The sequence below is a fragment of the Pelophylax lessonae genome (assembly GCF_965119305.1).
Source record: "Pelophylax lessonae genome assembly, chromosome: 6".
In the NCBI taxonomy this organism is placed as follows: Eukaryota; Metazoa; Chordata; class Amphibia; order Anura; family Ranidae; genus Pelophylax; species Pelophylax lessonae.
This window is the reverse complement of record NC_138773.1, coordinates 111,603,756-111,621,819: the sequence shown is the minus strand read 5'-3', so window position 1 is coordinate 111,621,819 and position 18,064 is coordinate 111,603,756. Positions and strand designations below refer to the sequence as shown.

Sequence of the window (18,064 nt, the reverse complement as noted above, 5' to 3'; positions counted from 1 at the left end):
AAGACACATGGAGATCCATTTGCTGGCTGCATAAGAATGTAACTATCATTTGCAATGTTGCATTTTCGTGTGACTAAATTTTATTGTTTATAAATGTTGTAGCTATTGTTTTTTGTTAATTCTTTCAACTTTTTTTTCAAGGTATTACAACTTTAATCCTGAAATGCTTAAAACTCAAGCGGGAATTTTAATATTGAAATACCTCGGAATTTGCAACATAATCATTCCTACTCCTATCTACAGGCCAAAGAACACAACACATGATGTAACACAGTGATGTCCCCTGAACAGCCCAGCAAAACTGCCCCATTCCTGATGCCATCCCTAAATTAGCATGCGCCAGGCAGGACATATCACAGTGATGTCCTTCAGCAGCATTTTCCTATCTTTAATGCCATCCTCAGGTCAACATTCACCAATCAAGGTTTAACACAGCGGTGACCTCCAGAAATTGTTACTGTGCAGAATTTTTACAGATAGGCCAAATTTATCTTAAACTGAGCCAAAAAAAACAGTAGTGTCTTAAAGCTTAATTGTATTTAAAATTGTATTTTCTTAAAAGGCCAGTCCCTCCAACCCAAGGGTCATCACCAGGCTATAAGGCCTAGTCTGGGAGGAAACCATAAACATTTTTAACAAACTTGGTACTACATATACTGAACATTTTGCTTAGGCATTTCCATTAATATTAATTATGTGTTACAAATATATCACACTTCCTTACCACTATGGACTGTATGGACTAATTATTACCCCCCCCCCCCCCCATGAATGATCCCTTATGGTCCACCTTATAGCTGTCAGTGAGCGCTGACTCACTACCTGCCAGTTCTGTGTGGTGTATTGCTTATTTTATGAACTGCGCTGTTCTAAATACTGACCTGAAGTCTCAGGAAAGTGTAGAGAAACTCCCCCACTGACCATGGCAGAAAGATATAAGACCGCAAGCATATGTATTAAATATGTTAGGTCATATAGGTAGAGTGGGGGTTAGAGGTTTCTATTTTGCATAAAAATATAATTTAAATAAGAAAGTTGATGTATTGATATACAGAACAGAATGATGGGAGTTTTAGGTGTATGTTTTTTTTAATTTAGAACGAATAAAAAAAAATTAAATTTTTCTTGAAGTTATAATTAATGTAAAAAAAAAGTGTGTACTAAATAGTCTTAGGGATTTTTTCGAACTGTGGTTGTTCTCTGAAACAAAATGGTGAAGACAAAGATTTGTCACTTAATGGTACTCAAGGCCAATTCTTGGTCCAGACCAGACTGGAATACATCTCTTTTAAAGGGTAACTAACCAAGGCATTTCTTGCATGGGAGCTCTACTGAGCAGCATTTAAGCTAGAGGATACTGTGCATGTTCATAGAAAGAAGGCTCATCCTTGAAATTTGGCAAAATGTATCTTCCAAGCCATTTACACAGTAGTGTAAGATGGAAGACAAACGTTCCAGTTACTATAGACAGAGTGATATTAGTAGGGCTAGAGCTTAGATTCTGGGTCATATGCTAAAACCAGACAGCAATGGTCTGACATAATGCCAAAGGCACAACTGTGGGTTACATGGCACGTTGCTGCCACCTTAAAGATAGTTTTAAGGAGGGCCGCCAACCTTTTATCTATTGGGTTTTTGAACATGTGGATTATGCTATAAGGGGAGGGGCGCACCAAGGGTTTTGTTAATGTAATAAATAGATGGATCTACCACAGGAATTGGCCATCTCTTAAAGAACTTTCCTCAATAGGATATTGCTGAGTAAAATGTTTTCGGGGAGAAAAAAATAATCTCCACACAAGGCTGTTCTTAATATAGGACATATTTAACCAGCGTGTGAACTGAAAAGGTCTTAGCTGATGTAAGGAACTTTAGGAACTTCGTACCACAAATGTTTAGAAGTGTAGACTTCACTGCCCAGTGACAGGCTGGGTCCATGACAGCCTGGGTTCAGAGGAAGTAGGTTTAATGATGATAAAATTTATTCGACCTGGAAAACTGAGGACAACTACTGGTGGAAAAGAAGTATGGTAGGAAACAGTGCAGCAAGAGCTTTTTTTTTTAACAGGCTATACATTTTTTTTTATTATTTTGACTGAAGCTCTGCTGCTTCAAATTAAACAAACTAGTTTAATTAATGCTTTAGTGTTATTTCTGGGATTCTTTGCTTTAGAGTTTTGTGATAACTAACTGAATATAGAAGAATGAAGTTCCTTCTTTATTGTACTCTGAAGGGGTCAGTTGTAGGCTTCTTACCTCTGGAAGAATCTAAATAGAGTTGGGTTGACTGCCAATGTGTATTTTTTTTGTTTACAAAAGATTTTATTAGAAAGTCAGTAAAAAAAAAACAGTTTCTTTTACACAGGTCAACAGTGTAACATCATACATAAGAACAATTGTACATTGCATAGAAAAATACTCTGAAAAAATTGCAAGTATCAAAAGAGCACTGGTCATAATATAACAGAATACCAAATAGTCTGTTGCACACATAGGGTCAATACTGTCAAATTAGGCATTTTATAAAAATCAAGAGGCATCAATGAAATATCCTTTCTGTTAACTTGATGCATTCCATCCTGGAAAGTACCTGAGGCCACAGTAGGGAATCTGATTTCCAATTAAAGGCGATCATCCAGTGAATGGAACACATCAATGTATGGATCAGATTGGAGGTAGATTTCGGAACACCTGGGACTTTTACAAAAAGTAAACATATCTTGGGAGAGAGAGAAACCGATGTCCCTGCCAGTCTAGTCACAAGCCTTTGTGCATGATCCCAGATGGGCCGCAAGAGATTGCAGCTCCAAAAGAGATGGAGTAAATTACCTTCTTCCGGACAGCCCCTATAACAGAGAGGGGAGACTGAACCGTAGAAGGTGTGAACCAGGGAGGGGGTCAAATACCATCTTGTAACTAGCTTAAGAGGCGTCTCCCTGCATGCACTAGAACGTGAGCATTTACGCATGTTGGATATCATGTGATGCCATTCAGGGATGGAGAAACTACAGTTAAGGTCTTGTTCCCATTTAATCATATACTTATGCTTATCTGGGAGGGTGAGGGTAACAATATGCGAGTATAGTATAGATATCAGCCCTCGATCTCTGGATGAGGAAGAACAAATGTTCTCAAAAATTGTAAATGGAGGGTTCAGTGAAAGGAGGCCTTGTGATTGAAAAAATGCTCTCACAATGGTATAGTGATCCCTTTCAGAGCTGGGGAGTCCATGTATATCTACCAGTTGTTCAAAGGTACAAAAAATGTTGCCCACTGAGAGCTTCTTAAAGTTCACCAGGCCTCTAGTTATCCATGGAGATAAGTCCTCTCTGCTCAGCTGGAGTAAACAGGAATCAATGTGTCCCAGAAAGGATGTCAATGGAGAGACTTGAGATGTCAGGCTTAGGGGGGTCTTCAGTTTTAACCACAGCCGGTATAAATGGATTATTATTTTGTTCGCAAATGAGTTATATTTAACCGGGTGTGAACCACTCCAGAGAGCCGCCGAGAGATAGCTCGGGGAAACTGTAGCCTGTTCAAATGAGAGCCAGGGAATTCTCTCGGGATCTGCATTCCACTGTGCAATTTGTATGAGTTTGGCAGAGAGGTAATAAGACCATAGATCTGGGATACCCAGACCACCCAGGGATTGGGGGGCATAGAGAATATGACTATTATATTTAGATCTTTTGCCATTCCATATGAATCTCCCGCTGAAAAGAGCTGTCATGGGATCTAGGGACATTAATCGGAAGGGCCCTAAAGAAGAACAAGACCTTTGGTAAAATAATCATCTTTATGGCCATAACTCTGCCCAGAAATGAGATGTGGTACGAAGACCACGTCTTTAACAACAAGCCTAATTTCTTAAACACTGGGGGGAAGTTAGAAATAAAAAGTGATTCATAATGAGGAGTGATCTGAACCCCTAAGTAATGAAATGATCTCCTACACCAGGTGAAAGAAAAGCTCTCCCTTATAGAGGTCTGCATCCAATTAGGCAAGTTAATCGGCATAAGAGAGCATTTGGAAAGGTTAATCCCTAAGCCTGACATGGATCGAAATCTCTCCAACTCAATCAGCAAATGAGGCAATGAAATATGAGGTTTGGACAAAAATAATTAGACATCATCCGCATACATACTTTGAATTCTTTCCCCCCTCTGTGGTGCCCCGTAATAAGAACATTATTTCTAATGGCTGTTGCCAAGGGCTCGATTGCTAGAGCAAACAGAAGGGGGGAAAGCGGGCAGCCCTGTCTCGTACCTCTTTGCAAATGAAAAAAATTGGAGTTACACCCAGGGAGGTGAACTCTTGTTTGTGGGGACTCGTATAAAGCTTTGAAACCGTGAATGAACCCGTCACCCAGCCCCTATTTAGGTACAAGGTGTTCAAGATAGGGCCAGCTGACGCTGTCAAAGGCCTTGTGAATATCTAAACTCACAAGACAGGTAGGGGATTTCCTGAGATTAGCATCATTAACAATATTAGCGACTAACCTAATGTTGTCTGAGAGCTGTCTCCCTGGAATAAAACCAGTCTGATCAGGGTGGATCAATCTATGGATAATATTGGACAGTCTATTAGCTAATAGTCTGCCGAATAATTTAAGGTCGTTATTCATGACCGAGATGGGTCTATAATTTTGAGGGAGGGAATGATCTTTATCAGGTTTTGGAATGAGGGACATGTTGGCCAGGAGCATTTCTTCTGGAAAACTTCCTCCCTGAAGAACATGGTTAAATAATTTAGTTAATCTAGGGGCAAGAATTATGGCAAAGGATTTATAATAAGAATAGGAAAAGCCATCAGGGCCGGGGGCGGTGGAGGTTTTGAGTGCTTTAATCATATCTAAAACCTCGTCAACTGTACAAGGTGCTTCCAATACATCCCTTTGTGCAACTGACAAGGATGGGGGACAGATAATTTATCAATCCAGGGGTGAAATTCGTTTAAAGGCAGCGTAGAAGGCACCGAGAGAAGATCCTTGTAGAAGTTTGTAAAAATTTCCAAAACTTCCTTGGGGTGCGAAACCATCCTCCCGTCAGACCTTCTAAGCTTGTATACATGAGTGGGTCTAGTTGTCTGAGTTAATTTTTTGGCAAACATAGTAGATGTAGAGTTGCTGTGGAGTGTAAATTTGGCTTTGGACCACCTAAGGGCCTTTTCCGTGTTACTGGAAAGGATGCCATCCAGTGCCTTCCTTTTAGTATGGATCTGATCCATAAGTGTAGAGGAGGGGGAGAGAATATGTTTGTTATATAATCGATCTAATTCTTTCGTGAGGGATTTAATGTCGGACAGTCTAGACTTGTTCTTGGCTGAGGCCAAAGCAATCAAATTTCCCCTGATGACCGCTTTGTGTGCTGTCCACACTATGGGAGTGGGTGAAATCCCATCCTCATTAATTTGGAAATACTCCAGAAGAGGAGATCTGGGCAACCAACGCAGGATCGTTCAGCAGAGAATCATTCAATCTCCAGTTATACGTCGTGCTACCCAGACCTACTCCCCCTGATTCAAACATCACAATTTGGTGATCAGACCAAGGGCAGACATGGATACGTGCATCTGAAGAATTTGCCAACCAAACCGGGGTACAAAAAATATAGTCAAGCCTGGCTGAGCTATCGTGAGGATGAGAATAAAAGGTGTAACCCTTTACTCCAATATTGTGTGCACGCCAGGTGTCTATCAGTTGCATATCACTTAAAACACGTGTCAGGCTTTTCAGAAAAGCTTTAGATGAGGCTGTAATGTTACTCCTATCCAGTGAAGGGTGAGCAGCAAGATTGAAGTCCCCTCCTACCACCACATGGGGGGATTCAAACCGGTCTAGAACTTTGTAAAAATGTCTAAAAAATGAGGCATGCATGTCATTAGGTGCATATAGAGAAGCTATGGTAATAGCTTTGCCAGCAATACTCCCCTTGATAATCAGAAATCAGACTCGCTGGGTCGCAGTACGTGGATGAAATATCGAAAATTATACTATTACGTATAAAGATGGCAACCCCTCTTGTCTTATTCTGGAAAGATGAACATTTAAATTGTCTAAAGGATTTGTCAAAAAATTTTGGGTGTCTATCTGTTGCAAAGTGCGTCTCCTGTAACAAGATTATGTCCGCACCTAATCTTTTATATTGTTTAAAGGCCTTATGCCTTTTATTGGGGGAGTTGAACGCTTGGACATTATGTGACAAAATCTTAATCCCCATGATCTAAATAAAAAGGACTACTCTCAATCTGAAACCGTTGAAGGTTGGTTTTTTGATAAAAGGAAAAAAGGACCAGAGCCGATTTTAATTGAACTAACACATGAAACACCTGGGGGACCCAGAGAAGGGGCCCCAATCCGAGTGAGGGCTGAATCCCTGACTCGGTGGAGTATGAACCCTGCTCCAAGTTAAGGGTTATAAAAGTGTATATCAACCAAAATACTTGCATGATATATATAAGGACCTGAAAAAATTACTTTCTGTTTAAATACGAATATTTTCTGAAACAACTACTGACAATACATGTAGTGATCAACCAAAAGTTTTGAACCTGAAAATACTTCTTGGAGATGGGCAGAAAAATAGAACCCATCCAAAAGATCATTACCCAATGGACATAACCATCCAAAAGCCGGACACCAAAGGCGCGGAAGGTCCAAGGAGACCTCCCATATCCCAGGTGCATGGGTCCTCGCAAGACAGCACATGGGGGACAAACCAACGGGAGAGGAGAGAGAAAGGCCAACAAACAATTTTAAATAAATGCGTCAGAAAAATTTAAAACGACAGAGTATCTTTGCAGACATACCGGCGGGCACAGTCACCCCAGCACAGCCGCCCCATGGTGAGGGAGTGACCACACTAGGGCAAGGGCACACCAGCGTCTAAAAATCAAAGGGTTCACGTATGTGAACTTTAGTGTAGCACCAGGAAAAATTCCTCCATAGCAGACATCCTCAGAAACCACCATCTCTGAAGGGATTACGCCATCTACGCTGATCTCTTCTGGTTGCTGGAGTGGACCAGGAGGGTGAAGGTCTAGGGGTGTTCTGTGGATGAGCATCAGGAGCAGCTTCCAGGAGGCCTAGTTTACAGAGAAGTTCTTTTCCTTCAGCCAGGTTATAGACCACATAAACTGTGCCATTGTGAGGGACTGATAGCTTAAAGGGGAAGCCCCATCTGTATCGGATTCGGGCCGCCTGCAGCACAGAGGTGACCTCTTTCATTTTGCGCCGCCTTTCAAGTGTAGCCTGCGATATATCAGGATAGATCTGAATGCGCGTGCCCTCCATTAAAATATTGGGGGTGTTTCTGGAGGCCCGCAAAATGTCCTCCTTGATCAGGAAGTCCTTGAGGCACAAAATTATGTCTCTTGGAGGCTTATCAGGAGGAGGTTTGGGGCGCAGAGCTCTGTGAATCCTGTCACAGGCGAAATCAGACTCCTGTTTGTCAGGCAGCAAGTCGGTGAAGAGCTTGGAAACCGCAGGGATCAAATCTGTGACCGATTCAGGAATGCCTCTAAGACGCAGATTATTCCTGCAATTCCTATTGTCCAAATCCTCCACCTTCGTTTGCAACAAGCCATAGTTATCAGAAAGCAGCTCAAAGTCCTTTCTAAGGTCATTATGGGCGATAGAAAGTTCATCATGCTTGGTCTCTAATAAGTCTGTGCGGCCTCCCAGTGCAGCTGTTTCTTGTGTTAACGTATTAGTAGATTTGTGAATCTCAGTTTGAAATTTGTCTGCCAGCTTCTCATAGATAGCAGCAAACCCTGCATCCAAATCTGCCTTTGTAACCACACAAGAGTACTCACGAGTCCCGGATTGTGTGCTGGGAGAAGAGGGTGGTTGTGCTGTCTCTGCCTGTTGAGATGGGAGGGCCTGGGCGCCATCTTGAGGCATCCTGGTGATTTCCTTGGTACGGAGCAAATAGGTTGTTAGGGAGTGCTTTGGCGGACCCCCCCGATTCTTCTTTGCTGACGGCATACACCAGGTATTCCCACGGGGGTGCTGAAAGTTATAGGTAAGTGTGAGCGAAATTGGCCCCGGGGATCCCGCCGTTCTCTCTCTCCTCTCCGACGGAGCTGCGCACCTAGCACCCGTCCAGCTTTGCGCCGCGCATGCACCCCGCCAATGTGTATTTTACAGACTCCTGTGTGATTGCTATTCTTACACTTCTGGTAAATCTACCAGTGCACCTTTAATAACATTGGCATAATAATAATGAAGTAAGTGATTTAGTAATAAAAAAAGGAATCTATCATAGGTTTTTTTTGTTAGCGTTAGTTTTCTACATACAGATATTAGGTATAAATTAAATGTGTCTCTTTTCAGTATATGCTCAAATATTTTCTATATATAAATAAAACACAAATCATGTATTCAGTATGAAGTGCTTCATTTAGAACAATTAATCAGCACATTAAAATAGATGGGGTAATTACTGCCGAAAATTTCCACTTACCCTGGCTTCATTTTCAATCGGCTTAATGAATGGAGAACCACACATTGTTTGTGTTTTAATAATGTGATCATCAAGCAATAACTGAATGTCATCAACAGCTGATAGGATGCTTGTGCTCTGCAAAACAGTACAAAATGTTTTAATTTACCAGTTTCTTTTTTTTTTTATTTAAATTTTATTACATTTCCAATCTAAAATATACAAAAACATTTCAAGCAGATATACAAATACAGTGCCCTGCGAAAGTATTCGGCCCCCTTGAACTTTGCAACCTTTTGCCACATTTCAGGCTTCAAACATAAAGATATAAAACTGTAATTTTTTGTGAAGAATCAACAACAAGTGGGACACAATCATGAAGTGGAATGAAATTTATTGGATATTTCAAATTTTGTTAACAAATAAAAAACTGAAAAATTGGGCGTACAAAATTATTCAGCCCCTTTACTTTCAGTGCAGCAAACTCTCTCCAGAAGTTCAGTGAGGATCTTGGAATGATCCAATGTTGACCTAAATGACTAATGATGATAAATAGAATCCACCTGTGTGTAATCAAGTCTCCGTATAAATGCACCTGCACTGTGATAGTCTCAGAGGTCCGTTTAAAGTGCAGAGTGCATCATGAAGAACAAGGAACACACCAGGCAGGTCCGAAATACTGTTGTGGAGAAGTTTAAAGCCGGATTTGGATACAAAAAGATTTCCCAAGCTTTAAACATCCCAAGGAGCACTGTGCAAGTGATAATATTGAAATGGAAGGAGTATCAGACCACTGTAAATCTACGAAGACCTGGCCGTCCCTCTAAACTTTCAGCTCATACAAGGAGAAGACTGATCAGAGATGCAGCCAAGAGGCCCATGATCACTCTGGATGAACTGCAGAGATCTACAGCTAAGGTGGGAGACTGTCCATAGGAAAACAATCAGTCGTATACTGCACAAATCTGGCCTTTATGGAAGAGAGGCAAGAAGAAAGCCAGTGTTGTTTAAAGTTTGCCACAAACCACCTGGGAGACACACCAAACATGTGGAAGAAGGTGCTCTGGTCAGATGAAACCAAAATCAAACTTTTTGGTAACAATGCAAAACGTTATGTTTGGCGTAAAAGCAACACAGCTCATCACCCTAAACATCCCATCCCCATTGTCAAACATGGTGGTGGCAGCATCATGGTTTGGGGCTGCTTTTCTTCAGCAGGGACAGGGAAGATGATTAAAATTGATGGGAAGATGGATGGAGCCAAATACAGGAACATTCTGGAAGAAAACCTGATGGAGTCTGCAAAAGACCTGAGACAGGGACGGAGATTTGTCTTCCAACAAGACAATGATCCAAAACATAAAGCAAAATCTACAATGGAATGGTTCACAAATAAACATATCCAGGTGTTAGAATGGCCAAGTCAAAGTCCAGACCTGAATCCAATCGAGAATCTGTGGAAAGAACTGAAAACTGCTGTTCACAAACGCTCTCTATCCAACCTCACTGAGCTCGAGCTGTTTTGCAAGGAGGAATGGGCAAAAATTTCAGTCTCTAGATGTGCAAAACTGATAGAGACATACCCCAAGCGGCTTACAGCTGTAATCGCAGCAAAAAGTGGCGCTACAAAGTATTAACTTAAGGGGGCTGAATAATTTTGCACGCCCAATTTTTCAGTTTTTTATTTGTTAACAAAGTTTGAAATATCCAATAAATTTCGTTCCACTTCATGATTGTGTCCCACTTGTTGTTGATTCTTCACAAAAAATTGAAGAAACAATTGAAACAATAAAAAAATGCATTGGTGTGAACGGAGCCTTAAGCCTAACACCGATTGTTTGCCGACCGATCGGCCATCTTTTGTCCAGTGTTGTTGTGTTGGTTGAAATGTGCTCTAGACTGCTCACAAATTTTGTCAGCCAACAACAACCAACTGCAGAAGCGATGTCATGTTCTGGTTTACTTTCCGTGTGTTTTTTCTTTTCTGAGCACGCCCAGTCTTGCTCATCTGACTTTTGTCGGCCGAAATCTGTACTGACTGACGAACAATCGGCCGTTCTGGTGACGGCCAACAAAAATTTTATAGCATGCACACCAGATTTTGTTCGGCCGAAAAGTCGCAGTCGGTTGTCGGAAGCATCATACTAACAAGCCGACAATCGGCCGATTGGACGTTGGCCAAAAATTTACGGCCAACAATCGGTGCATGTGTACGGGGCTTTAATGTAGTACTTGTGGCCAGACTGTGGATAACTACACCAGATAGCTGCAAATAAAGAGAGCCCTAGCAGTATTGAAAGAAAAAAAAAAAGTTTAATAAAAGTTCTAGCAAAAAATAGCTTTCCTGACAGTCTCCATGGCAGCCTAATAAGCCTAAGAGGGTATTGACCTCTTATTCATAGGAGCAAGCTAGGCATAAGACTTGTTAAAAACAAAGTAATTTACATAGACACACCTATGGGGGCTGTCCCACTGGTCCAATACCCCCCTGCTATCAGCCATCCCAACTCAGTTTGGTAGCAAGCAGTTAGAGTCCGAAGAACCCCAAAAAGAGGGGCGGGGGCAGCGACTGTCAGAGGACTCAGAGAAAGGAATTTTACGGTAAGATTTTACAAAAATTCAGTTTTCTCTTACGTCCTCTGACAGTCGCCACCCACTCATACAGTCTTCACCAATGGGATGTCCCAAAGCAGACATGAGGTGTAGACATGAGGGGTGGGAAAAACGCAACCGTCAGAAAAGGCAACGCAGCACCCACATCAGAGAAAGGAACCTTACATGATCAGAAAGGTATCCGCCGGTAAACATAAAAGCTCAACTGGAGCAACAACCCAGGAAAGCAAATAAACAAGGGGGAAAACAACCCCAAACAGTGAGGGCCCTGCAAAACTAGGGTCCCCTTAAGGTACTGCCACACACAGAACTTTGCGGCCAAAAGAGGCATCTGCTGATGCCAGAACATCAAGTTTATAGAACTTTAAAAAGGTGTGCACTGACGACCAAGTCGTAGCCTTGCACACCTGGGCCACCGAAGCCTGATGCCGGAAGGCCCAGGATGCACTCACCGCCCTGGTAGAGTGCGCCTTGACAGGGAAGGGCGGTACCCTTTCCTTAATTGAATAGGCCTGCACAATTGTCTGTCTGATCCATTTTGAAATGGTCGCCGCAGACGCAGCCATACCCCTCCGAGGTCCCTCAGGATGGACAAAAAGAGAATCTGACTTCCGAAAGGATTCAGTGGACGACAGGTAAACCCTGATCGCCCGGAAAACATCCAAGGAATGTAAGGCAAACTCCTTAGGATGTTTAGGATTCGCACAAAGCAAAGGCTAAACAATGTCCTCATTAAGGTGAAAGTCAGAAAATATTGGTGAAGACTGTATGAGTGGGCGGCGACTGTCAGAGGACGTAAGAGAAAACAGAATTTTTGTAAAATCTTACTGTAAAATTCCTTTCTCTGAGTCCTCTGTGGGTTAACCCTGCCTCCACTCCAAGGGTATAGGACCCCCCTCCCATAAATTTCAGCTCACAGGTACAGCCAGTGTTCCTTTTTTGTCCTCCTCCAAGGACCAAGATGCTATTGGACTATCTGAGTAGGATGGCTGGCTTACGTTATCTCGGATCAGCGGTGTCTGTATGCCCAGGACCCAGCCATGGGCGGGTTAGTGGTGCTTTAAAATCCCCCTGACTCTGTGCGGTGCTACTTGTGGATGGCCGGCGCCATCCTGGCAGGGTCTGAAGTCTTCGGGCAAGGTTCTCCATGGCAGTGTATTTGTTCTTTTGTGTCAGTATTTGTCTCTCCTTTACTTCCCTGGGGCTAGTGACCAATGGCTGCTGGAACATTCTCTGCATTCCAGGCATCTCCCTCCTCCTTCCCTGCCACTCGGTTCTGCCGGCAAATGCGCAGTAGATGGACGGTGCTTGGTCCCGGTCTTGCACATGCGCAGTATGCCGCCATCTGGGTTGAGGCCTGGTCTGCATATGCGCAGATGCGATCGCGGCCCGGGTCACCAATGACGTCATCCTGGCGGGGTATTTAAACAGCTGTTAGCCCCAGTACTCTCTGGGAGTACTGTGGGCATAGCGACAGCTTCCCTGTGCCTTTTCCTTTCAAGCTACAGGTATGTTGGGCTGGTATTGGGCTGGTATTATGCTTGCTGTTTACTGTATGCTGTGATGCTGTATGCTGCATGGCGGTAGCAGTGGCGGTGGTGGAAGGTTGGGGGGGGGGGGTTGGAGTACTCATTGTACTGCTCTGTCCCTGATCCCTGTTCCCCCTGTTCCTGGATCCTGTGTCACCACCCTCGTGTGGCCAGCCCTCTCATAACAGGTGGGTGCTGGTGTATTCAGGGAGGGGGGGCGGGGAGGGGTGCTGGCTCCTGGTTCACGGCTAAATCCCGTGTCTCCCTTATCTTTCTATTCCTCCCTCCAGCTCTTCCAGGCCTGGTACTCATCAGGAAAGGGACCCTGTGAGGCCAGGAAGGATTTCATCTTCCAGGTCCAGACGCCGTGAGTCTCCGCCTGGGAGCAGGCTGCAGAGAAGATGCTCAAGTTCCTCCTCCAGAAACCGCACACACCGCCATAGTAGCCATACAGCCCAGAGAGCCTGTTGGGGATGTGGGGCGCATGTCCCAGAGGACAAGTCCCTTTGCGAGCCATGCTTCCCTCATGCAGCCGGTGAGAGGGAGACTGAGGACCAAAGGTTGGAGTCCCTGGTGAAGCGGGTAGTGCAGCAGTCCCTGAAAGAATGGGGCACTACTCCCACACAAGGTGAAGCTACGACCAGCTCTCCCATTGAGGCCCCAGAAGATCAGGGCCTCTCTCAGCCGAGCTTTACTTCCGGAAGGTCATCTGAGAGTGACTCCAAAGAGGATGGAGCTGTAGAAGGCTTTGACTTCGCTCGGGTCTCGCCTCTGATTAGGGCTATTAAAGAGGCCCTAAAATGGGAAGATCCCGTGGCTCCCCAGACAAAGCAACAAAAATTCTTTAAGCACCTTGGTAAGGAGCACCTTAATTTCCCATGCCTTGCAGAACTGAAGGACGTCATCACGGATGAATGGAGTAAAGGGGGACAGCAAATCTTCCCTATCCTCCAAGCTGGTGAAGCTCTATCCGTTTATGTCAGAGGATGTAACTCATCTGGAGTCAGCCCCTCTGGTGGATGCCGCAGTCACAAGACTGGCAAAACATGTTACATTGCTATTGGATGATGCAGTCTCTTTTAAGGATCCCTAGGACAGAAAGATAGATCTGGACCTGAAGAGGATTTACGTTATGGCTGGTGCAGCTTGTAAACCTTCTCCTGGTGCTAGCAGCCATGTCCAAGGCCATGGAAACTTGGGTATCCGACATCGAGACTAAGCTGGGAGGCATCTCAGATGAGGCAGTAGAATGCTCCCCTGTTCAAGAGCTTAAACTGGCTTCAGACTTTTTGGGAGAAGCATCCATCGTCATCCTTCGTCTCCTATCCAGAGCCATGCTTTCCTCGGTTACGGCTAAGCGGGCCTTATGGCTGCGCCCCTGGCTTGTTGGTCCAGCCTCCAAACAGGCCTGGTGTAAAATTCCTTTCGAGGGTTCTTCCCGCTTTGGAAACAAACTGGACAGCGTCATAGCGCAAGCTACCGTGGGGAAATCAGGTTTCCTTCCCCAAGATAGACGTCTTTTTGGCCAGAAGAAGTCTCAACCCAGCAAACGGTATACAGAGAATTCAAGGGATGCTCGCTCCTACAGGCCTGGTCAGGACTTTCGGAGGAATTGGAGAGGAGGTCAGACATCCTCCCAAAGATCATCTAGAAACCCTCTGGGCAGGAAGCCATGAAGTCTTTTTGAGATTGGGCCCGCTCAGACATGCCAGGTGGGGGCACGTCTGCTCCTCTTTCGGCGTTTCTGGGTGGCCTCAATCTCAGACTTCTGAACCTTCAAAACTACCTCCACAGGTCACACGTGGTCCTTCCTGGCGGACCCTGTTCCCAGGTTTATTCCAACACGCTTGCCTTGTCAAGAGGAGAAAAGAGGAGTCTTGCTCACTTATGTAGATGCTTTGGTGACTCAAGTTGCAGTGGTTCCGGTGCCCGATCAAGAGAAATTCCAGGGCGTATATTCACCCCTCTTCCTAGCAAAAAAGAAGAATGGATCCTGGAGGCCGTCATAGACCTCACTTATTTAAACAAGTCCATTAAAAATGAGAAGTTCAAAATGGAGACTCTTTCCACTATCCAAAAGGCAGTGCTACCAGGCGACTGGTTAGCCTCGATAGACCTCAAGGACGCCTACTTTCATGTGCCTGTAGCGGAAAATTTTCGCAGGTACCTCCGTTTTGCAGTCGAAGAACGGCACCTCCAATTTATCTGTCTTCCTTTCGGCCTGTCTACATCTTCGAGAGTGTTTTCCAAGGTTCTCCTGGCAGTAGTGGCCCTCATAAGTTAAAGAGGAATACGTTTACCCCATTACCTCGACGACCTTCTTCTGTTGTCCAAAGACAGGGATCAACTGCTAGCCCACAGAGATCAAGTCATTGTGACACTCATGGAATTCGGCTGGCTGTTGAACCTGCAAAAGAGCCAGCTGGAGCCTAATCAATGCCTAGTCTATCTAGGGGCTCAGTTCAACACCATTCTCTGACTCCAGTCTCATGGACCTCTCTTGCGGGAGCTAGACCCAATCATGACTTGGGCCCAGGCTCATCTTGCCAATATTTCAGCAGTATATATTCCGGAGTCTCAAAACTTCCAGGCAGACTTTCTGTCCAGAGTTTAGTTGAACCACAACGAATGGTCCCTCCACGTCAAGTCGTTCAAATGGATTCTGTCACTGGGGGACTCTCCCGAAGTTGGTCTGTTCGCCTCTCCCTGCAACCACAAGTTGGACAAATATTTCACGAGAGGCAGGTGTCACCAAGCCTACGGGACAGATGCGTTGACCGACAAGTGGGAGTTCAGCAGGGCATATGCCTTTCCCCCAATCCGCATCATCCTCAGGTTCTTGCAGAGACTCCAAGCAGAAGATGTGGAGATTGTTATGGTGGCTCTGTACTGGCCAATCAGGCCATGGTTCCCGTTTCTCCTGCAGCTCAGCTATCGGGACCCGATCCCTCTTCCCCTCAGGCCAGACTTTCTTTCGCAGGGAATGACATTAAACCCCTGCCCTGCATTGCTCCGGTTGACGGTCTGGTTGTTGAGAGGGAGAGGTTGGAATCCCTTTGGCTGTCCCCCTTGATGAGCTCCAGAAGACCCAGCACAAATAGGGTTTATTGCAGAGTCTGGGCTAAACTCATGGAATTCACGTATCCGGAAGGAAGGTCTTCTTCAGTACCTGGGATTCAATAGGTCCTGAAGTTTCTCCAGGCAGGTCTGGATATGGCGCTTTCAGTAGGCACTCTAAGAGTTCAAGTGTCGACCTTGACCGCTTTCTCCGGTGTCCTGTGGGCCAAACATCCACTCATTCAACAATTCTTTAAGGGAGTGGCCAGACTCAGACCACAGAAGAAACCTAGATTTCCCAAATGGGATCTTCCTCTCATCCTCAATGCCTTCTCAAAATCTGGCCTACAGAGCAGAGGGTTTGGCTCCTCCAGAGGCAGCGACGGCCCATTCTACAAGAGGTATCTCGACGTCCTGGGCGGCTTCACATCAAGTGGCTCCAGAAGTAATCTGTAGATCGGCCTCTTGGTCGTCTGTCAACACCTTTATGACTCACTACTGTGTGGAGCCTGCCTCCTTATCTTCAGTTAATTTTGGTCTGACTGTTTTGTCTGCTAACAATATGAATTAAAATTTTCTTTGTTTAAGCATTCCCACCCGTGAGATACTTACCGTAATTTACCTTTCCTGATGGTCTCCATGGCTGCTGGAGTTCCCACCCTCTGGTCTTGGATTCGGTTAAGATATGGAACACTGGCTGTACCTGTGAGCTGAAATGTATGGGAGGGGGGTCCTATACCCTTGGAGTGGAGGCAGGGTTAACCCACACGTGGGCTGCCATGGAGACCATCAAGAAAGGAAAATTACGGTAAGTATCTGATTAGAATTTTCCATTTTGTCTTAGGCAGCAGTATAACCTGTATGCTAAAGACTTTTCGTATCCCTGAATGGTCAAAGTCAGAGTCAAAGATTGGGGTCAGTGTATTTTTAAGTAGGATTAAAAAAAAATAATAATTTAGTATCAGTGTCAGTTACTGTGTCTTTTACGTAGGATTAAAATAATGTCCACTATTGTTTCTGGGCCCTACTACAGGTACAAAAAACAAATAACTTACACATGTGGTATCGCTGCAATTTTCAGAAACTGGAAAATTTACAGTTTTAAAAATAACATTTATTTTATGCTGTTCTTTAGGGGTGGGTTATGGTAAAACCAAGAAATTAAAAGCTAAATAAAAAAAATAAAAAAATGTATTCACAATTTTGTGCCAGATTTATTTTTTTAAGTAGGAACATTTTTTATTTCAAACTTTTTATTGTATAACAAAAACAGAAAAATACAGGAGTACAACAGTAAGGTAACAATATTCAGAACATAGTAGAGGTACAGATTTCTTTTGATGAAAAAAAAAAAAAATCAGGAGATATCCTTTACCATTAAGGCTCCATTCCCATATAGGCATTTCGGATCACGGGCAGAATCACTGCGACTCTGCCCGAATCATTGCAAATTGCAAGACGCCTGTGCAATTCCTGTGGCTTGCAATGGCATCCCAAACGCGGCTTGATTTTGCAGTGATTGTCGCCCAACGAATCGTGGTAAAATCGCACAAACCGCATCGCAGGATGCCTGTCGCCCAAAAGAAGCTCTTTTACTTTTTTGGGCGACGGGCATCCCGCGATTCTGTTTGCGTGATTTTACTGCAATTCATCGGGCGACAATTGCGGCAAAATCGACAAACGCTTCAAAATTGCGCCGAGTTTGAGGTGCCATTGCAAGTTACAGGAATCGCACGGGCATCCCGTGATTTTCAGTTATTCAGGATTGCGGGCAGAATCACGGCCATTCTGCCCTGCGATCCGAAATGCCTATATGTGAATGGAGCCTTACCACCAAATGAATCTCTAATTCGCCCTGAAAAAAATCAAGGTATAATGTAATTCAGCTTGACACACTAAGAAGTTGTGATGATAAGTACATTAATTCCAAGGCCTCATGCACACAGGGCATTAGAAAAAACGAGCTGCAGAGCCACTGCTAACGAGAGGAAAAAGCGGCTGTAAAAACATGCTTTTAGTAGCTTTTTCCATTGGCATTAATGCAGTTTGGCGACGTTGGCTTTTAGCAGCATTTTTCTGCCCCCATTCAAAATTTGTGGTTGCCTATGAGCCATCCTTGATACGGCTTTCAGCTAATTGATTTGAATGGAAGTCGCATCACAAGTTGGATCAGGAAGATCCGACTTTTGGTGCGACTTGCGCTCTGAGGATCTTGAGGGGAAACTCCACGCCAAAATGGGAACAAAAAACGGTGTGGGGTTCCCCCAGGTTCCAAACCAGGCCCTTCGGCGTGGGTTCCCCCCCAACATCCATACCAGACCCTTATCAGAGTACGCAGCCTGGCAGGTCAAGAAAGGGGAGGGGATGAGCGAGCGGCCCCACCCCCTCCTGGACCATACCAGGCCACACGCCCAAAACATGGGG

General features: G+C 44.4%; 1 protein-coding gene across 1 annotated transcript in view; it reads right to left on the bottom strand.

The window, feature by feature from the left end:
* LOC309559164 (dynein axonemal heavy chain 3-like) overlaps nucleotides 1-18,064 on the bottom strand; it is a 480,621-nt gene that overhangs the window by 367,227 nt on the left and 95,330 nt on the right. Inside the window, exon 8 of the mRNA XM_082262311.1 lies at nucleotides 8,463-8,579. Within this exon, the coding sequence (XP_082118437.1) occupies nucleotides 8,463-8,579 (117 nt within the window). The remainder of the gene's footprint in view (nucleotides 1-8,462; nucleotides 8,580-18,064) is intronic.